Here is a 17,797-nt window from a genome sequence, read left to right on the forward strand (position 1 = left end):
AAAACAAATGAGAATAGGACCAAAAATCTGACCAAATTCCAAGAGCGTACTGTTCCTGTCATTCTTGCATTGAAACCCTGATTGGCTGCACTTCACTCAGTACCTGCTCAGGCATGAGGCCTTCAAGGTAGAACATCTGGTGAAATCAGTCAAGAAATGCACGAGGGAAGTTCTCTTTTTTGTCTTTTCCATAATATAACTGTTACAGCATTTGGTAATCATTTCTAGCTCTTAAAAGCCCTTAAATGGTTTTGTGGGTTTTCATTGTGGTTTGCTAGGTAGAAAAAAAACAATAATTTTAGTTTAAGGTTGAAAATTTCTCCATGTTGCCGTTTGTACAGGTATTCCAGGGGAACTTTGACAATGACACACACAGAAAGAACGTGATAGACCCACCCATCTACACTCGGCTCATCCGGATCCTTCCCTGGTCATGGTATGGCAGGATCACTTTGCGTGTAGAAATACTCGGATGCACAGAGGAAGAGTGAAGTCCTTGCCTCCATCTTTCTCGCCATCATCCCCTGTCCCTTGGCATACTGGAGTATCTCACCCAGTATTTCAAAGATAAACTGTGCAACCTGTAAAAATAAATCAATTTCCAATGGATTTTTCAAAAATAAGTGTTTGGTTGTGGTAGGTTGCTGTTTGTTCTTTTATACAATGATTTAAAACCTGCCCCTGATCCACTTCTGTTTTTAAGTTTCCTCTTTGTGTGATCTTTGTCTTTTTATTATTCTCAAGATCTATCATCCTGTTTTGACTAAACTTCTGTAATATATATGGGAATGGTGGGTATGGGGAGGTAGTCAGAAATGGGGAGGGGAGGTGGGGGGATCTCTGTGGTTTTAACTTGTTGCCATGAAAGCTATTGTACAGTGTCACTTTTTAACAAAGATGTGAAATCTGTCTGCCGTGCTTCATTGGACATAATTAACCAACTTCGTATCACTAGTACACTTTAAAATACCATGTAGAGATCACACGTTACCACGTTACTGAATATATTTTCACGTTGTTTTCTACACTTCCTCAAGCCATGCTTTTACCCTAATGAACACTGGCATTACTGCATCAATCAAAACACTATTAATGCTCTTGTATTATATGTAAAAGACTAAGAAATTGCATGGTGGGTGAATTCTAAATGTATATTATGACAAATCATTTAAAACCTCCAGCCCTGAGAGCAATGGATATGATTTAGGAACCTATTTTTATGTGCATTTTTAAATAGTTCTGATACATTACAACACACTGCAAAAGCTTATTAAAAATGACTGATATGTGAGACAAACAAGCACTGCAGTAAAACAAAACAAAACAAAAAAAAGTACTGCAGCACCGACACACTGAGGTTTATGGGCTTGTCGAAATGTCAATACTCTCATTAAGGAGTGTCCATTTTTTTATCTGTATCTATTCTATTCTTTTTCCAAGATATTTGGAATTACTGTATGTTCTTGTTCTTCTGTGTATTTATTTAGATATGTCTGCTTCAGCTGTCAGATGCATACAAATTTGTTTAATGTCTCCATACTGTCTTGGATATCTATAATTAAAAAGCTCAGGATAGATGTCATTCATAATAACCCACAAATGTATAATCGGCCACCTATTTAAAAAATGTCTGTGTATTATTATTTAAAGAAAAAAAAAAGTAAAATGAAAGTTATTGTCATTGAAATATTGAAATGGTCTTTTATTTTAGTTACTCTCTTTGATATGATAAATAACTAATTAATTTCTTTATTTTCAAAAGACAGCAAATGTCCAAAATTAAAAATGAATTAACATGTCATTATCTTAAATCTGTAATGATGATGAACTGTGGTAATAGTACTCAGCTCTAAATTAAATATGGATTATATCTCTATTTCAGGGGATTTAATCTTAATCATCATCCTGGTTAAAAATAGACATTTTTATAGAGGTTTTGAGTATTTTCACAGGACATGACCATAGCTTTCTGCATGTTCAAATGGTTTCAGGGTGCTAAAATTATCCAGACATTACAGAGATAAAGATACTGTTATGTCAATCAAGCCAAAACATTTTATTAATGCAGTTTTCACTGTATGGGTTCTGCTGTTGGATGCATACAGCAAGTGAACAGAAATGCTTAGCTGGTTAAAGTAAAGAAGACCCTGAGATATTGCTTCAGAACCTTAAAGGTCATTTAATACAGCTTAAATTTATTACTCTACTGGTTTCCTCTCTTGACCAGTTTTCCCAAAAGCTCTGGAGTGCTACAATATAAGCTGCAGGGAGCTATGTCTACTTTTCATGTTGCACTTAAAATCTGTCAGCTTTCAGTCACTTACTTACCCAGTCAGTACATGTAGTAGGGGTACGGCACATCCGTTCTGGGAAAGCATCACGTCCTGAAAGAGAAAGTAAGACATTTGCAGCAAAACCTCAATTTAATGCACCAGCCTTTCCAATTTTGGCCTGCTGACTTGATTGAAAATACAGTGACAATGTTATTTTCATCACTTTATATTTAATGAATAAAAATGCATTGGACTCCAACATTTTTGGACCTAATTCTACAGTACATCCAAAATAATAAAAACACATCCAGAAACCATTAAAACAAACTGTCACAATCTAAGTATTTTGGGACTTACTTTATTTTGTTGTCCTAGGGCACGTTTCAGTCACACCATCAACGTGGATGTTGTACTTGACAAGTAACTGTATGAAGTCTGTAAACAAAACAAATGTTACGATTATTGTCTGGATAACTGTAAATGAATATAGTTCAATGTATTCTGGTTTGGGAAATCACAATATGATATGGAGCATATGACACAGCACTCTCGAATGATTTTGATGTGTCTACAGATGGATATATTAGAAAAGTTTACCCAAGTTATTGATAAACTCAGTCTGTACTTCAACATAAGTTTCACTGCAAAGACTGTAGATTACTAATATGTGAAATTGTTATTGGTGTAAATCAGTGATTTTAATTCCTTAAGTCCATTGATAAAGAAAAAGCAAATTCTGATGGCTTCTCACAGGTAATCTGTCTTAAACTCTTTTCCATTTTGATGCTTTAGTTGTTTATTCCCAAACAGCTATATCTTGGCTAAGATCTGATCTGACTGATGTTCGTCATTAGGTACCTGTGAGCTCTCACAGAGCAGACTCACCACAAAGCTTTGGAGATGTTTGCATGATGTACGAGTCTGAACAGTACAGTATAACAGAGATGTCCACGGGCACACCATGTTTTTACACATCATACAGTAACGGTCTAATAGCTGTTATGTTAGACTTACCATCGATTGTCTCGTGCATTGCAAAACTTCATCTAACGTGCAGAGAAGGGCCGCAAAGTGGAAACTCGTCATGTCTTTGTATTTCTGCATCTGCATTTTTTCTTACCTCCTGAGTCTTGAGTGTCAATCACTATGTAGAAAATGTATCTATTATAATGCTGGTTAGGTTCAAGCCTGCACAGGAGAGTGAGAAGCTGTGTACAGTCAAAAAAGATGTTGCTTCAAACAAAAGCTCTCAGTTTGACAAATAAAAAGACATCTGTGAAAATTCTGTTTGCTTTATTGTTAAATGTCTGATGATTTATTTCATGAATTCCTTGTGTGAAACTTTACATTTTAACACTGGGTGTATTCTGTACTTCAACTTCCACGCTCCATTAGTTATTGTTTTAGCTTTCCCTTTATCCTTCTTAATAGGGGTGGATGTATCGATCCAAATATCTATAGTATCAACACCAACACTGGTATTGGTATTGGACTGATACTAACATGACGGTATCAATACTTTTGATATTCAGTGTGTTGCTCCCATTCTATGAAAGAGTGGACGTCTGTGCAAACACCACCTCCTTTCACATGCACATGCATTGCGTGCACACTTTGTTCCTCCCCCTGCTCCTCTGTTCTGCTGGGTTTTGTTGTTGGAGCATCACAAGCACACTGACTGCAGAGAGTGACTGAAAGCATGGAAGCGTCAATATGGCAGAGATGAGGAGGAACTCGAGAGCGTTGTGTTGCATTATTTCATTAAATGAAAATAGTGCAAACTGCACTAGAGAGGAGGAGGGAACCCCCCTGACACAAACAAATGAAGACCCCAGCACAGACACACAAGACACTGGCAGAGTGTGCTCAGAGATGCAAATAGCCTGGTAGCTTACAGCGGGAAAAATAGGTATTGAACACGTCACCATTTTTCTCAGTAAATATATTTCTAAAGGTGCTATTGACATAACTGAATTTATAGACATCTATGGTTTGATTTCTTTGCATGAGTGGATTACATGGGTTGTTACCAACATCTTGTGAAAATTTCATGTCAATAGCACCTTTAGAAATATATTTACTGAGAACAATGGTGACGTGTTCAATACCTATTTTACCTGTTGTATTTATAGTGGTTATATCAAAACAGCAATGAACATACAAACATATCAACACATCCCAATAACACGTGTTTAGTTACAGTAACTCAGTTCTTGTTGAAATATTCTTAGAGCTATTTGTTTTAAACTCTGTAAAACCCACCACATCTGGCTGCTTCACTCATGATTATTCTAAAAATGTTAAAGGTGAAAGTTGTGGCCTAATGGCTAGGGAGTTGGACTTGTAACCTGAAAATTGCAGGTTTGAGTCTCAGGTTTGGCTGGAATTGTCAGTGGCACAGAGTGAATCGCCAGTGCCCTATCCACCTTCAATACCACAACTGAGGTGAGACCCTTGAACCCAGAGCAGTGGGCAGCCACTGCTGCCCCCAGCTGGACCCCCAACTGCCCCCTGGGCACTGCATCATTGGCTGCCCATTGCTCTGGGTGTGTGTGTGTATTCACTGCTGTGTGTGTGCACTTGGGTGGGTTATTATATATTATTATTAATTATTACTTAGATTACTTGGATTATTAATTATTACTTAGATAACTGACATGAGATAAAAAATGGCTTCAAAACGAGAAGACAGGGAGAAGACTACAAGTGACGGTGTCCAAAATCAAAGAACTAACAAAACACAGCCTGACTAAGCTAACTAGTGTGCAGTGTGTACAAGTAAAATAAAAGAAACAAAAAGGCTGCCTGTCTTGTTTACAAAAACAATCTCTCTAAACCTTAAATAAAGAGTCACCTGCCACGAGTGTGACTGTACAAAGTAACTCTACATGTGTGCACCTACATCCCACCTCCTGTTACTGCACCACCTTTTCCGTGTAGTCAAATGAAGCAAAACAAACAAACAAAGCCTTCAGCTATGCAGTCGACACAGTCTCTGACACGGCACCAACGTCAACGCAGCGGCGTTCCAGTTCATCAGTCCACCTGTGGAACAGGAAACTGTCTCTTTTGAGGAGGTTATTTCCTGATGTCATACCCTTGACAAGTAACAGCCCCCACCCAGTTGACCAAAACTAGTTTTGGTTGGGCTGATTAGGTGTTCGAGACAGTGCATCTGCCACAGTCTTAGCTTTTTTTTTATTTATCTCCAACGTTTAGTCATGACTCTGCATCCTAATAAGAAATACCAAAGGGTTGTGGTCAGTACCTTTACTGGTTGTTGACTGGATCCTATGTAAACTTCGAAGTGTTGTAGAGGAAACAAGAGACCAAGGGCTTCTTTCTGGATTGTGAAATATTTAACTTCATGGTAATTAACCTTACGTGAGAAATAACTCACTGGATGATTCACACCCTGGTTATCTTCCAGAAGAACTGCACCTGCCAAAACCACAATGGTATTCGCTTCTATTTGGTAAGGAAGAGTGAAGTTGGGATCTGCTGACACATGGTTACAGCATAGGATACACCTTAACTTGACAGACCAGGCAAATGTGAGGTCGACTGTGCAGCCACTAAAGCTACTATAATAACCTGCCATTCCCTAAAACCCAAGCGATTCACACCTATTGGTCGGCACCAATAATGGCAGAAATCTTTGCCTCAGCAGGGCGTACCTTTCCTTGACCAACCTGATTCCCAGGCATAGCACAGTCCCCTTTCCTGAACTCAGACTTAACCAGACAGACATCTCCTGTCAGTGTAGCAGCAGTCAAACGCTCAAACACTTTTATTAAAAACACTCCAAAATATGAATCAATCTTGGACTGAAAAAGAGTGAATAATGCAATATCTTTACTTGCTTTAAGTTCCTTTGAAACACCTCTCTCTGCTGAAGAAAGGAAAATGTATCCAGTTCTAAGTCTCAGAGCCTCAATTTTAACTCTTTAAATGGGATTTCCTTTTCTGTCTCCATTTTCCAGATTTGCAAACGAAGTTCATGATTGGCTTTCTGCACATTCTCATTTCTTTCACATCAAGCTGCAGTCGAGTGAGACAAACTTTTAATTTTGCACCAGCGCTCGACCATGACAATTTGACAGTGCCATGACCTTTCTAAGTTGCTGCTGCATTGGAAACAATCTTCTTGTGAAGTGCAAAACAATGTCTCTTTCAAGAAAGGCACACACAAAAATACATAAATAAATAAACACTGGTTTGATAAGTAAAAGATTTAAAAACAAATATTTTTTACATGACTTATCAAATGATTCTTTCTTCACTCTCCTGCTTAAGATGCATCATCTGCTCCAAATGTTTGCTGCATCTTCAAACTGAAACTATGCAATTAAAAAAAAAAAATAGAAGGGGGCGGAAAATGCATTTAAAAAGAAATACAGACCTAATGCATATCTAACAATAGTAACCAGGGTTCTCCCCTGCTGATGAGTGGGTGGGATTCTAGATCAGTCCCATCCTCCTTAGACAGAGAACTGATATCCACCTGCCATGAGCAGAGGAAGTTGTAGCACCGCTTTTTTAAAAGGTTTGGGCCACCTCCTGTGTACAAGATTAAAAATTGTCTTAGTAAAAAAAAAAAAATAATAACAATAAATGGTAATGTATCTAATTTGCATGTAACCAACCTCATTGTCAAAGTCTGTCACAGAGCAACTCAGATTTTTACCTTTTTTTTACCTAGTCCTTCAAAGATAAAAAAAATAAAATAAATAATTACAATGCTTAGCAACCGTATTCACTGTTTCCCACACAGAGAGCATACTTTGGCAAGCCGCCCAAGTATATTGACGACCGCCCAAGTATATTTGCCGTCTGAAAGATTGATGCAATGTGATCGATTAAATGGTAAAGGACAGTTCCTTCTTGCTCTACCGCTCCTGTACTTGTTTATTTTACTACTCTGAGAGAGGTAAAAAGAAGAAACAGAACTGACAGTTGCACATGCTCTGCAGAGAAACAAAAACTTTTGCACTGAGTGACTGTGTGAGAAAGGCTACAGAGAGAAGCATTATCACAAAATGTAGCACATTACAACACAGGCCAGGCACAGTAACTCGTTGTTTAGATGATCTCTGACTTTGGTTGCAACTTTGAATATATTAAAGAAAGTAGCAACTATGCCATGTTGTTAGCTGAACTTCCATGTAATGTCTCTTCTGGCTAATGTGGCTGGCAGGACAGACTTATGTTAGGTAATGTTACCTCTGATTTTCATGCATTTACTCAGCAAATCTGAATGTTCGTAAATATTTTAAGAGAATGCAGCACCAGAGGTAACAGTGTGAAATAGTGATAAATAAAACACATATGGTTAACCATCATTACCTGCAGTTAATATGAGGTAAAATGAAGCGGGGGCGAAACAGAGACCAAACTAGATTCAAGCTTTATGTGTCATCTCCTGTTGGTCAGTGAAATGAGAGAGAGATTTCTAAACCATGATCAGACTAGTGTGACACTGGTATTTATGCTGTACAGTCAATAACATATAACCTCAAACTGATTATTTCAGTTTTGAGATCCATTGTTACTGTTTTGTATCGTAAAAAAATATGAAATGAAGAACTAACCAGCCAAAAAAAACTCTTCCCTAATTGTTGATGCCTGCCTCTCCTATATGAACCGCCTTGACAGCACTGACAGGAGCTGCAGCTTTTTTTTTTTCTCCTTTTTTCCATCTTAAGGAAGGAGTAGAGAAAAGATAGGTTAGTCCAAAATTCTGAGACACAATTTGAAAACATAATTCCAGTTTGATGATATTATGAAATATTATGCAAAAATGTTTCAGGGAAAAAATGTGTCACTAATTTGCATATGATTGCAATGCAGCACTGGCTGCGTTTTAAACAGCCTGTTAAAAAAAAAAGAATATGATATGAATATGATAAGACTGTTTTGGTGGCCATTAAAACGTATAGATGGCTGATGATGTACAACATGCACACAAAGTGTTCTGTATTTGATATAAACCCACTGTAAAGATTGAAAACATACGTTTTAGCTGGGCATACTGGAGTTTGAGCCAGTGTGCCTGGACTACTGACATTTGCTGCAGGCATGAAAGAGTACAAAGATTCGAGCAGGGAATATTAATGTTATTTGTAAAAAAAAAAGTCTATCATTCATACAGCAGAGTGTCTCCACATAGGCTACCATGGACTGTGATCTCATCTTCTGGAAATTCTTTGGTGCAAATTGGACAAAGCCCTTGGATGTTATTAAATATTCATTGTGCAAAAGCCCTCAAGAACCTCAAGAATGTCAAGCTTCCATCTTTGGCGCTTCAGACTTACAATGACCTGGACGTCTGACAGTCTCCACAGATGTCGTTCCAGTGTTACAAACAGCTGAAGAGGACCTAAAGGTGATTACTGGTTCAAAGGCAACTACAGTGATTTGAGAGTTTAGGGTTATACAGCGAAGTGACTTATATGTGTTCATTTAGTCATTCCGTCGAGTCACTAGTGTTAGCTGGCTCTCTTGACTTAATTGAAAGCGTTATACAGCAGACTTCAAAGTGCAGGTAGTAAACTAAAACAAAGTTTGGAGTGAGCATTCATCTTGTCCCCGACGTTGGTGTAGTTGTTTAACATTACTTGACATGAATGAATGAATAAATATATATATACATATATATATGTCACTTTTATATATATATATATATATATATATATATATATATATATATATATATACACATATACATATATATATATATAAAAGTGACATATATATACAAATATATGTCACTTTTATATATATATATCTATATGTGTGTATATATATATATATATATATATATATATATATATAAAAGTGGCATATATTTGTACTTTTATATCACTTTTATATATATATATCTATATGTGTATATAGATATATATATATGTATATATATATATATGTATGTGCTTTGTTCTGTTCAACATAGTCGATTTTGCTAAAAGTGACTTATACTCCGGTGCAACTTATAATACAGCATATCCAAAACCAAATCTATTTGGTTTCTCACCTCATTCCACTTTCATCAGCAGTTCACTTTTGCCTGGCTCAGTGTGTACTGCAAACATCTGCAAAGGCATCACTTCATTACACTAGTAACGTCTTCCTAGGCATCTGTGAAAATTGCTGTTAGTCCGGAGGCAGAGGAAAGGTGTCTAATGTCTCCAGAAGTGGGGCCTACTATGGGATTCTTCTTCTTTTTTGGGTTCCTTGAGCTACTAGTTTGGAGTCTTCTGGGCAAGCGAGGTACACTCATTTTCTCCAACTGCAATGATGTTAATTATAAATGCATAATTTTATTATGTGTTCAATTGATTGCTCATATAGCATCTGCAAGAAGCTATCCATGTAATAGAGCAGCCACACATTATTTCCCATCTTAACATCAACATTTGTTTAGCTGTTTGCTCTTTTCCCTGTTTTTATTCCATTTCCAATTCCATTTCTCTCTTTTCATGCAAGGAGCATAATTCTATTACTACAATCAAAAGACATGACACATTTATTCTGGTGACCCGCTGATTAAATTTGGCTTTGCAAACTGATGGAATGAGTCTCTGGATTAAAGTGTCACTGCAATGTGTAAACCAGAGGTGGGAGCAGGGAAAAACACATTCATTTACAAAAGGCCTTCTGTGAAGAAAGGATTTTTTTTTTTTTAAATAAATTGCTATGATAGTGTGATGAATTGTATAAAAGTCTTAAAGCTGACTAGATACTCGAATGTATGAGTGAGAAATTACTAATTTTTTGCAGTGTGTAGAAAAAATACATTGATATTGTGATAGTAATGTTAAATACTGTGATAATAGGAATCTATTATAAACTGTAATAATGGAGTAGCAGTACTTCACTTTAAAATCATTTGACAAATACCATACTCCAAGGACAAATTGTGTAAAATATCAGTGGTCAGGTCTTAACAGGATTTACATCAAACATTTTCCCCTCATACATAGCCTAAGATATATTAAGAGGAGCATATAATGACTCAGAAAGGGCTTTTTAAAAAGGCCACACTGAAACTGTTAGGAATAAAATGTTCACAGAGTGTGTGATTTAATCTGGAGTCTCCCTCTATATAGAATGTGCAACAAAATGGCATTTGATGAAACATGTTCAGATTAAAGGTCCTGTTCCCATCAGGAGCATGTCCACCCCTATTCTCTAAAACGTTGCATTATCAAGTGAGCTGAAATGACAGGGCTCGGATCATATAAAATGCTCTCCTGCTGTTCTCATGTAGAACTGACTGACAGGATTGGCAAAGGAAACTGAAGAAAAGGGGGATGTGTAGCAGGAGTTCCCTGCTACAGTACAGAAAAAGTTCACTGTAATGGGCCTGCTCAAAGGTTCCATTATTCTGAACAAGGTAATAAAACAATAATGGATTTTTAAAAACAACTGAGGAAACTTTAATGGCTGATAAACCTTTACATAGTAGAAAGCTCTAGCTCTTCATGCCTTATACTAAACTGATAAATACTCACTTTACATACAGTACCACTGTACGTTACGTGACTGTAGAATAAACAGTTATCAGACTAACATACATCCATTATTTATACCCATTTATTCCTAACCAGAGTCACAGGGATCTGCTGGAGCCTACCCCAGCTCTCTTTGGGTGATAGGCAGGGGTGCACCCTGGACAGGTCACCAGTCCATCACAGGGCCACATAGAGCAGTTTAGAGTCACCAATCAACCTGACATACATGTTTTTGGACTGTGGGAGGAAACCAGAGTACCTGGAGAAAACCCACACAAGCACAGAGAGAACATGCAAACTCTACACAGAAAGGCCCCTGACGGGTTTCGAACCAGAAACCTTCTTGCTGTGAGGCAACGGTGCTAACCACCAAGCAGCTGTTCTGCCGTCAGACTAACAAAATCCCATAATTGTTAAAATCTACAGCAATATATGTATTGTCAAATAAAAGAATCAAATTCTGATCCTGATCCATGATAGATAGCATTATGTTGATCATGTAATAAGTTATATTCTTATGTAAATCCATTTTTTTGATATCTCTCAGCTTGTGGTTGTGCCTGGGGGTGTGTTAACACAAGGCCTTTTTATTATAGCCCACATGGTCAAGGCAACAGTCTTAACAAGATTTACTGCAGAACTACAATTGGAAGATCCCTGCCTCATCCCTGCAGATGTTACACCTAAAATGATTTCCAGCACTGATGTTAGTGTAACATTTAGACCAGTGGGTTACACCAATGGAAAAGAAACTTTGGACAAAAGATAGACAGTGGTATGGAGGGGAACTGTAAGGCATGTCAACGTTATGCAAACGGGTTTAATAATAAAAATGTCCAAAAATTCAAGAACCATCATTTGTGCATTGCATGATGACGAGGAAGTTGCAGGATGTAAGTGGATTCCAGCACAAAAAAAACCCTTAGGTCCCATAGTTCTGCTATTTGATGTCACAATGCTTCACGTCGCAACAGCATCGCTCTCTATCGTCAGCGTGCTTGTCACGTCTCCATTTAAAATAACAAACTTGAGCACAAAAAAGATGTGACATGAACCACCCTTTATATTTATATCATCTTTTCTGTCAGTCAAAGCCACACAGCTGTTACAGCTGTTAAAACATTTATTATTGCTCCAGGGGAAGCATCCACCCACAATATTTATTCAGGGACCTGGAGGTTTTAACTTTTTACCCCAACTACAGAAACTATAGATGGAACCATAAGGAACAACCCAATGTTTGAGCTATATATGTAGTGTCACTTATCTCAAGTTTTCTGCATGGCGGTCTGTTTGTCACAATAAGTATTGAGGGCAAAGGAGTTTCAAGTGCCCTGAAATACCTCTGTCTTGTTATCTTATTTGTGTAGTCTTTGGGGAGTCTTTGGCAGAACTGGGCCAGTCTTGTGTGCACTGCTCACCTCTCTAATGAAACTGATGCTAATGTTATTTTCGGTTATTGTACCTGTACAACATTTAAGTGGGACAGAAATTACCACTAAAAAGCTCTTGAAAGCCTGAAACTAACTCTCATCATTTATTATTGAGGTCAGCTTGGATGCCTTCTCACATGCGTATTCAGCAGCAGAAGTATGCCGACGCAAGTCTCAATGAGGTGACAAAAACAACTCCTGTTACTGAGAGAACAGAACACATGAATAAAAACCTAGCTGAGTTGAAATAGGTATCATAAGAATACCTTATATAAGCATATGCCTTATGTCACAGACGTCAGGAGAGTTTACGCATGATTTTATATAATCTTTTCATGAAGTTACAAGCTGACTCAAATGAAACAAATTATTTTAAAGTGTGTATCTGTATCAGTGGATGTATTCCTAAAGGACAACGACTGGTTTGACTCCCCCTAATCAAGACATTAAAAATAGTTTGTGGGAGGGGGATCAAAACATTTACACATTCATCATAATTTCAGTTATAAATGTTGAAACTGTACTTGATCAAAGAAACCCCTGACACAATATCAGACACCCTTAAAGTGGCTCATACCATTTCTACTTCATAAGATGAGCCGCCATGCATTAAAGACATGCAGGATGAAGAGACCGTGTAAGTAGTTAACTATCCATCTAGCTAGATATTACTGCACCTAATTCATAAATGTCTTCATAAATGAAGACTGTACTGTCCAGGGGATGACAAAAACTGTGACACCCCCCCCCCAGTCAGTGCATAATTAGTACTCTGCACGTAAGTTCATGTGTGAGAAACCACAGTTCAGGATAAGGTTGTTAAAAATAAATAAATAACAGACATTTTTACACTCCCACCTTAGCCCTGACCAATCAGCCCAAGGGGAAACACTGAGGTGTATTGCCTTTTTTACTTTATGCAAATGATAGTAAGATGCACCACCTAGTGATGTAACCAGAAACAACAGCGAACAGCAGTGCATTTTCTGTTACCCTGCACATCCTCACCTTTCAGTTCATATTTTCACTGATACAAATATTAATGCAATAAATCCATAACCACTTAATTACTGACACCTCTAGGATACATATAAACAAAGTGTGTTTTGCCAGAGGCATTTGTTGTCCACTCACTCAATTGTTAGCTCTACAGTTTGTTGTGGCATACCTCTTAACACTGTCTGAAAATACAGTTTGTAGGGGAGGCAAACTGAATATCACGATGTTTGTAGGACATCAGATAAAGCATATGACTCTCGCTATGGTGCAGAGAGGCCTGGTTAGGTTATATAATAGCTCTACTGACAATGTGACCTTAAAATCCCACGCATTACCTGAAAAACTAAAGCCCATATGTTATCAAACATAATGCATCACCATTTGAGAAGCATGAGAAATACAAAATCCTAAAATGTACATGCACTAATAGAATGAAATATTCATTGCACAACAGGTGGGCCAACCTTTAAATTCCTGTTGATGAGAACCAGAAAACTAAATAAAATTTTGGATACCAGGGGATTTTCTGTGATATAATTGGAGTGTATGTTGGAGCTCATTTGAATCCACATGAAGAGTCAGTACACATGATTCCTAGGAATCCTGCAGACCACCGTGTGCAGTGCTGTGTAATTGATGTAGTGGGAAAACACATCTGCATTAAAGTGCGTGAAAATGAAGTAGACATGCAGCAGGTAGTCCAGTGCACCCCTGCTGCAGCAGCATGAGCGGCAGCACAAATCCACAATAACTAATAACTAATAGAGCGCTCACTCCAAATCCTGTGCAAACCATAGTTTTCCTTACACTCCATCTCTTCTCACCCAAGCTAACATGTGGCAGCTAACGTTAGCCTAAACCAGCAGCAGTCCACAGTGTGGTTGGCCTACTCAGTGGCAGAACACCACCAAAAGCCATATTTTCTCATTTACAGCAAAGACAAAATTTCTTCTTTGCAAATTAATTAACAAACACTATTGAATTAACTTTAACAAATGTAAATCAAAATACTGTACTGAACTGTTAGGTTAGGTTACTATTTTCATTACTGATTGGCTAAAACAGAAGAGTGACACCTGCCTGAGAAATAGACATGACAGGTTTAAAGGTGGCTCTTTAGCCTTTTCAAACCAGTGCAAAACCTTTGTGCATAAACCATTTTTAAGCCAAGCCACATTTTGAAATATGCATTTGTAAGTAAAATGCATGTCTTATGAAACAATAATACAACTAATATTACAGGAGATTATTATACCTTATAATGGTGATAAAGGGAAGAAAGAGAAGACTTTAAAGATTATTGATCAGAATCATCAACGATTGTGAAGCAGATGATGAGAGACAGGAAAGTGGTTTCTGCTTGAAGATGATAAATGAGTTTTCTGGACTTGATGTCCCTCAGTCATGTTACTGTGAAGGTGACTATAATTAAGACACCTGGACAGGATGTCCTTCCATCATGTTACTGTGAAGGTGACAAGAACTTTGCAGTCAGTCAAACAAGTTTGCGGTTAGTTATGCTAACATACATTAGCATGTGAACGTCCAGGCTTTGTCAAGAGGAACGTGAGAGACCATGGCCTGTATCACCTTTTGCACAACAACAAAACCTGAGAAATATCCTCCAAACCATTCAGAACTGCACAGTATGTAATGCTTAAAGCTCTGACGGCACATGCAGACCTTCAGTCAGGGAAATAGTCCTTGCAGCTTCTATAAATCAGAATTTCATACTGCTCTGTCAACTTGCATTTAACCTTCAGCTCTGTCCTTCTTGGACAACAGTGCATTTCAGATGATTAGAGAGATGTGGTAGCTCAAATGCATTTTACAAACCACCCTTTGAGGTTCTATCACATCAACTTCTTGGTCCGTTTGCATTTCATCTTGGATAATTTAATTGAAAAATGTTCCTAATAAAAATATTATTATAGTGCCAGTGAGTGAGTATATAATGATTCATGCTGTATTTTAAATCATGTACTGTTTTTTATATTTTAAAACTGCCCTATTTGAACAACAAAACATGACTCTCTTTTCATGGCCAATAGTTCTGTTTTTATGAAAGTAAATTTCATCACAGGGAACACTGGGGGCATGGTACTGAGAAACTGCTTGATGTGGTATCTCGAAAATCTAATTAATTATTTTCTTGCACCTCGCCATATTTCTGTCACTTTGAGCACAAGTGCACTTTCAAGGCAACAAGGCCTGATCCAGTGACTTTTAAATAGAGTTTTGGGATTTTGAATAAATGGGACTAGTTTTGAAATAAATCATGACAACTGTTATCGTTTGTTGATCCTGTAGGCTTGTGAAACCCAGCCAACATTTAAAATTACTTCTTTTTGTGGTAGTTCAAATAGGCATGCTTCTGTATACCCTCTGTGGACCCAATTAGAATCAGATAGTACAAACAAAATCCCCCAAGGTAGTATTAGTGTGGCTTGAATATTTGTATCTGCAGTGATATGGGGTGCTTTTTAGCCTAAAGCCTCTTCACTGCATACATTCATACATAACAATACTTTGGCCTTGAATTGTTTAGATTTGTGCTCTGCTTTTTAAATCATTTTCTGAGGCTTAGAAATAAAACTGAATTAAAAATGTTACATATATTTAACCTGTTTAATTTGGTTTTTATAGGTTTTTATGCGCCTGCCTACTTCCTGCTATTCATCTGCTTAGCTAACTGCAGGTTATGATGACTGATAAATTTTTTGTATCTAAACACAGTAACTGAAAAACTGACTTGGTTGTATTTATACATCTCATAGCAGAAGTGAGATAATACATACTATTGACAAATATTATTTGCTCCCCAGATAGGTCTCTCCCCAAACTTGCATTTGTGACTTCTATATCTACCATTTAAGCTTTGTAGTTACAGATTTACTGTATGACTGGCTGTGTTATATTTTTATAGTGTTCAGCAGGCAACGGGATTCACATATTTGTGAGTGACCACAGGCTTGAATGGCCTTGTCATCATTTCATCCCATGTAGCGCTCCACTTTGCCAGCTCTGTCCAGCCAAATGTAATGAAAGTGTTTTAACGAGATGATTCCCTCAGAAAACGTTTTGTAGTGACCAGTGATCCTTGTACGAGACCAGTGGAACAAATCAAAGTGTACATTTGTGTGTATAGTGTGTCCAATGCTCAGTGACAGTGTTTTGAATGTTACAATAGCTGTGCAGCCTCACAAACCGTCAGAGCTACAGGAGGTGATGAGCACACAGTCAAAACTGAATTGAGAAAATGCGTTCTTGTAAAAGTGTCATATTAAGCCTTTCCTCTACCATAAGAGCTAAATGTGCAGAGTTCGGTAGGATATCTGAAAGGCAATGTTGTTATCTAGAGGGTAAACGTATTATCACATTCATGATCAGAACCTCAAGGACATTTTAACTAGACAGCCAGTGAATCCCTGGGTCACTGTGATAGATGCATCCTTTTGTCACTGATAACACAGACATGAATTTTCACGACCTAATTCAATGATACAGTTTGGTGTTTGGTAAATTTCCATTTTGCATAATGTTTTTCAAACGCTGAGCTAAGTTAACCTACTGATTAAGAACTGTTGCTTTATGATTTTAAATATATTGATATTAACTCATAAATATTAATTGTGGAAATGGACATTTGATCTAATCTGTCTGTCATCTGCCTTTAAAGACAAACTTTAGCATTTGTATTTTCATGTGCTTTAACTGTGGGGGTGGCCTGTACTTTATCGTTCACTCACAGTCACAATTGCATCTTTTCTTGTCTTGAATAATGTGCAGCTTCTTTTTCTTCCTGTTGCTTTTAAAAGCATAATGTTAAAACATATAATCAAAAGCTGTCATCATATACAAAAATAAAGTAAACACAATTTGCATATTCTTGTGTTTTCCCAACAGCTTTCTATAAAATAAACATACATATACTCCCAGGGAGTCATATTAGTAAACAAATATTTAAATCCTTGCAGAAATCTAAAATTCTTCCTATTTGCATAAGCTTTTTTCATTTACATTTTGAGATGGCAGAGATCATACCAATTTGGCATGAAAGCCCATTGAGCCATTTGGGTGCAGTGTTACACTTCAGAGAGCCTTTCAAACCAACCGCTCTCTCATCTCTGCCAATGAGTGCTGCATGTCATTAAAAATTAATGCCAAAACACAGGAAGCAGCTCAGTCGTTTTATCAAGGGTGAAAATTTGTGACTTGAAATCCACATCAGGAAGGGGAAAACGACATGAAGAGGGAATGAAAAGGAATAACCACTGATCTCATCTCTGCAGTTATGCATGTTTCATTGCATGAAATATATTCAGTGCTGAAATTGAGTTCAGAGAAACTAAATGGAGCTACAATATGCATGGGGGGGAATATTATTTCCATCCTGTGAAAAAGACATAAAGCTGATTGCTGGTTAATGCCTGCTAACAGTAGGTAGATTGTAACAGTCACAGGGCTGGCAAATGTGACTCTGATAACAGAAAAGTATGTTTACTTTTTTAAACTTTTTAAATCTTTTTTTTTTTTTTTTCAAAAGGCCACAAGTCAAAGGAAAAGTATTATGTAAGAA

General features: G+C 37.3%; 1 protein-coding gene across 4 annotated transcripts in view; it reads left to right on the top strand.

Annotated features, from left to right (window-relative positions):
- The window catches only part of edil3a (EGF-like repeats and discoidin I-like domains 3a), a 104,735-nt gene extending 101,180 nt beyond the window's left edge, over positions 1 to 3,555 (top strand). For all 4 annotated transcript variants that reach the window (XM_026320726.1, XM_026320727.1, XM_026320728.1 and 1 more), the window contains one exon: positions 342 to 3,555. In XM_026320726.1, coding sequence (XP_026176511.1) covers positions 342 to 491 — 150 coding nt within the window. In that variant the 3' untranslated portion in view covers positions 492 to 3,555. The remainder of the gene's footprint in view (positions 1 to 341) is intronic.
- The last annotated feature ends 14,242 nt before the right edge of the window (positions 3,556 to 17,797 follow it).

Source organism: Mastacembelus armatus, chromosome 9 (genome assembly GCF_900324485.2).
Source record: "Mastacembelus armatus chromosome 9, fMasArm1.2, whole genome shotgun sequence".
NCBI lineage: Eukaryota > Metazoa > Chordata > Actinopteri > Synbranchiformes > Mastacembelidae > Mastacembelus > Mastacembelus armatus.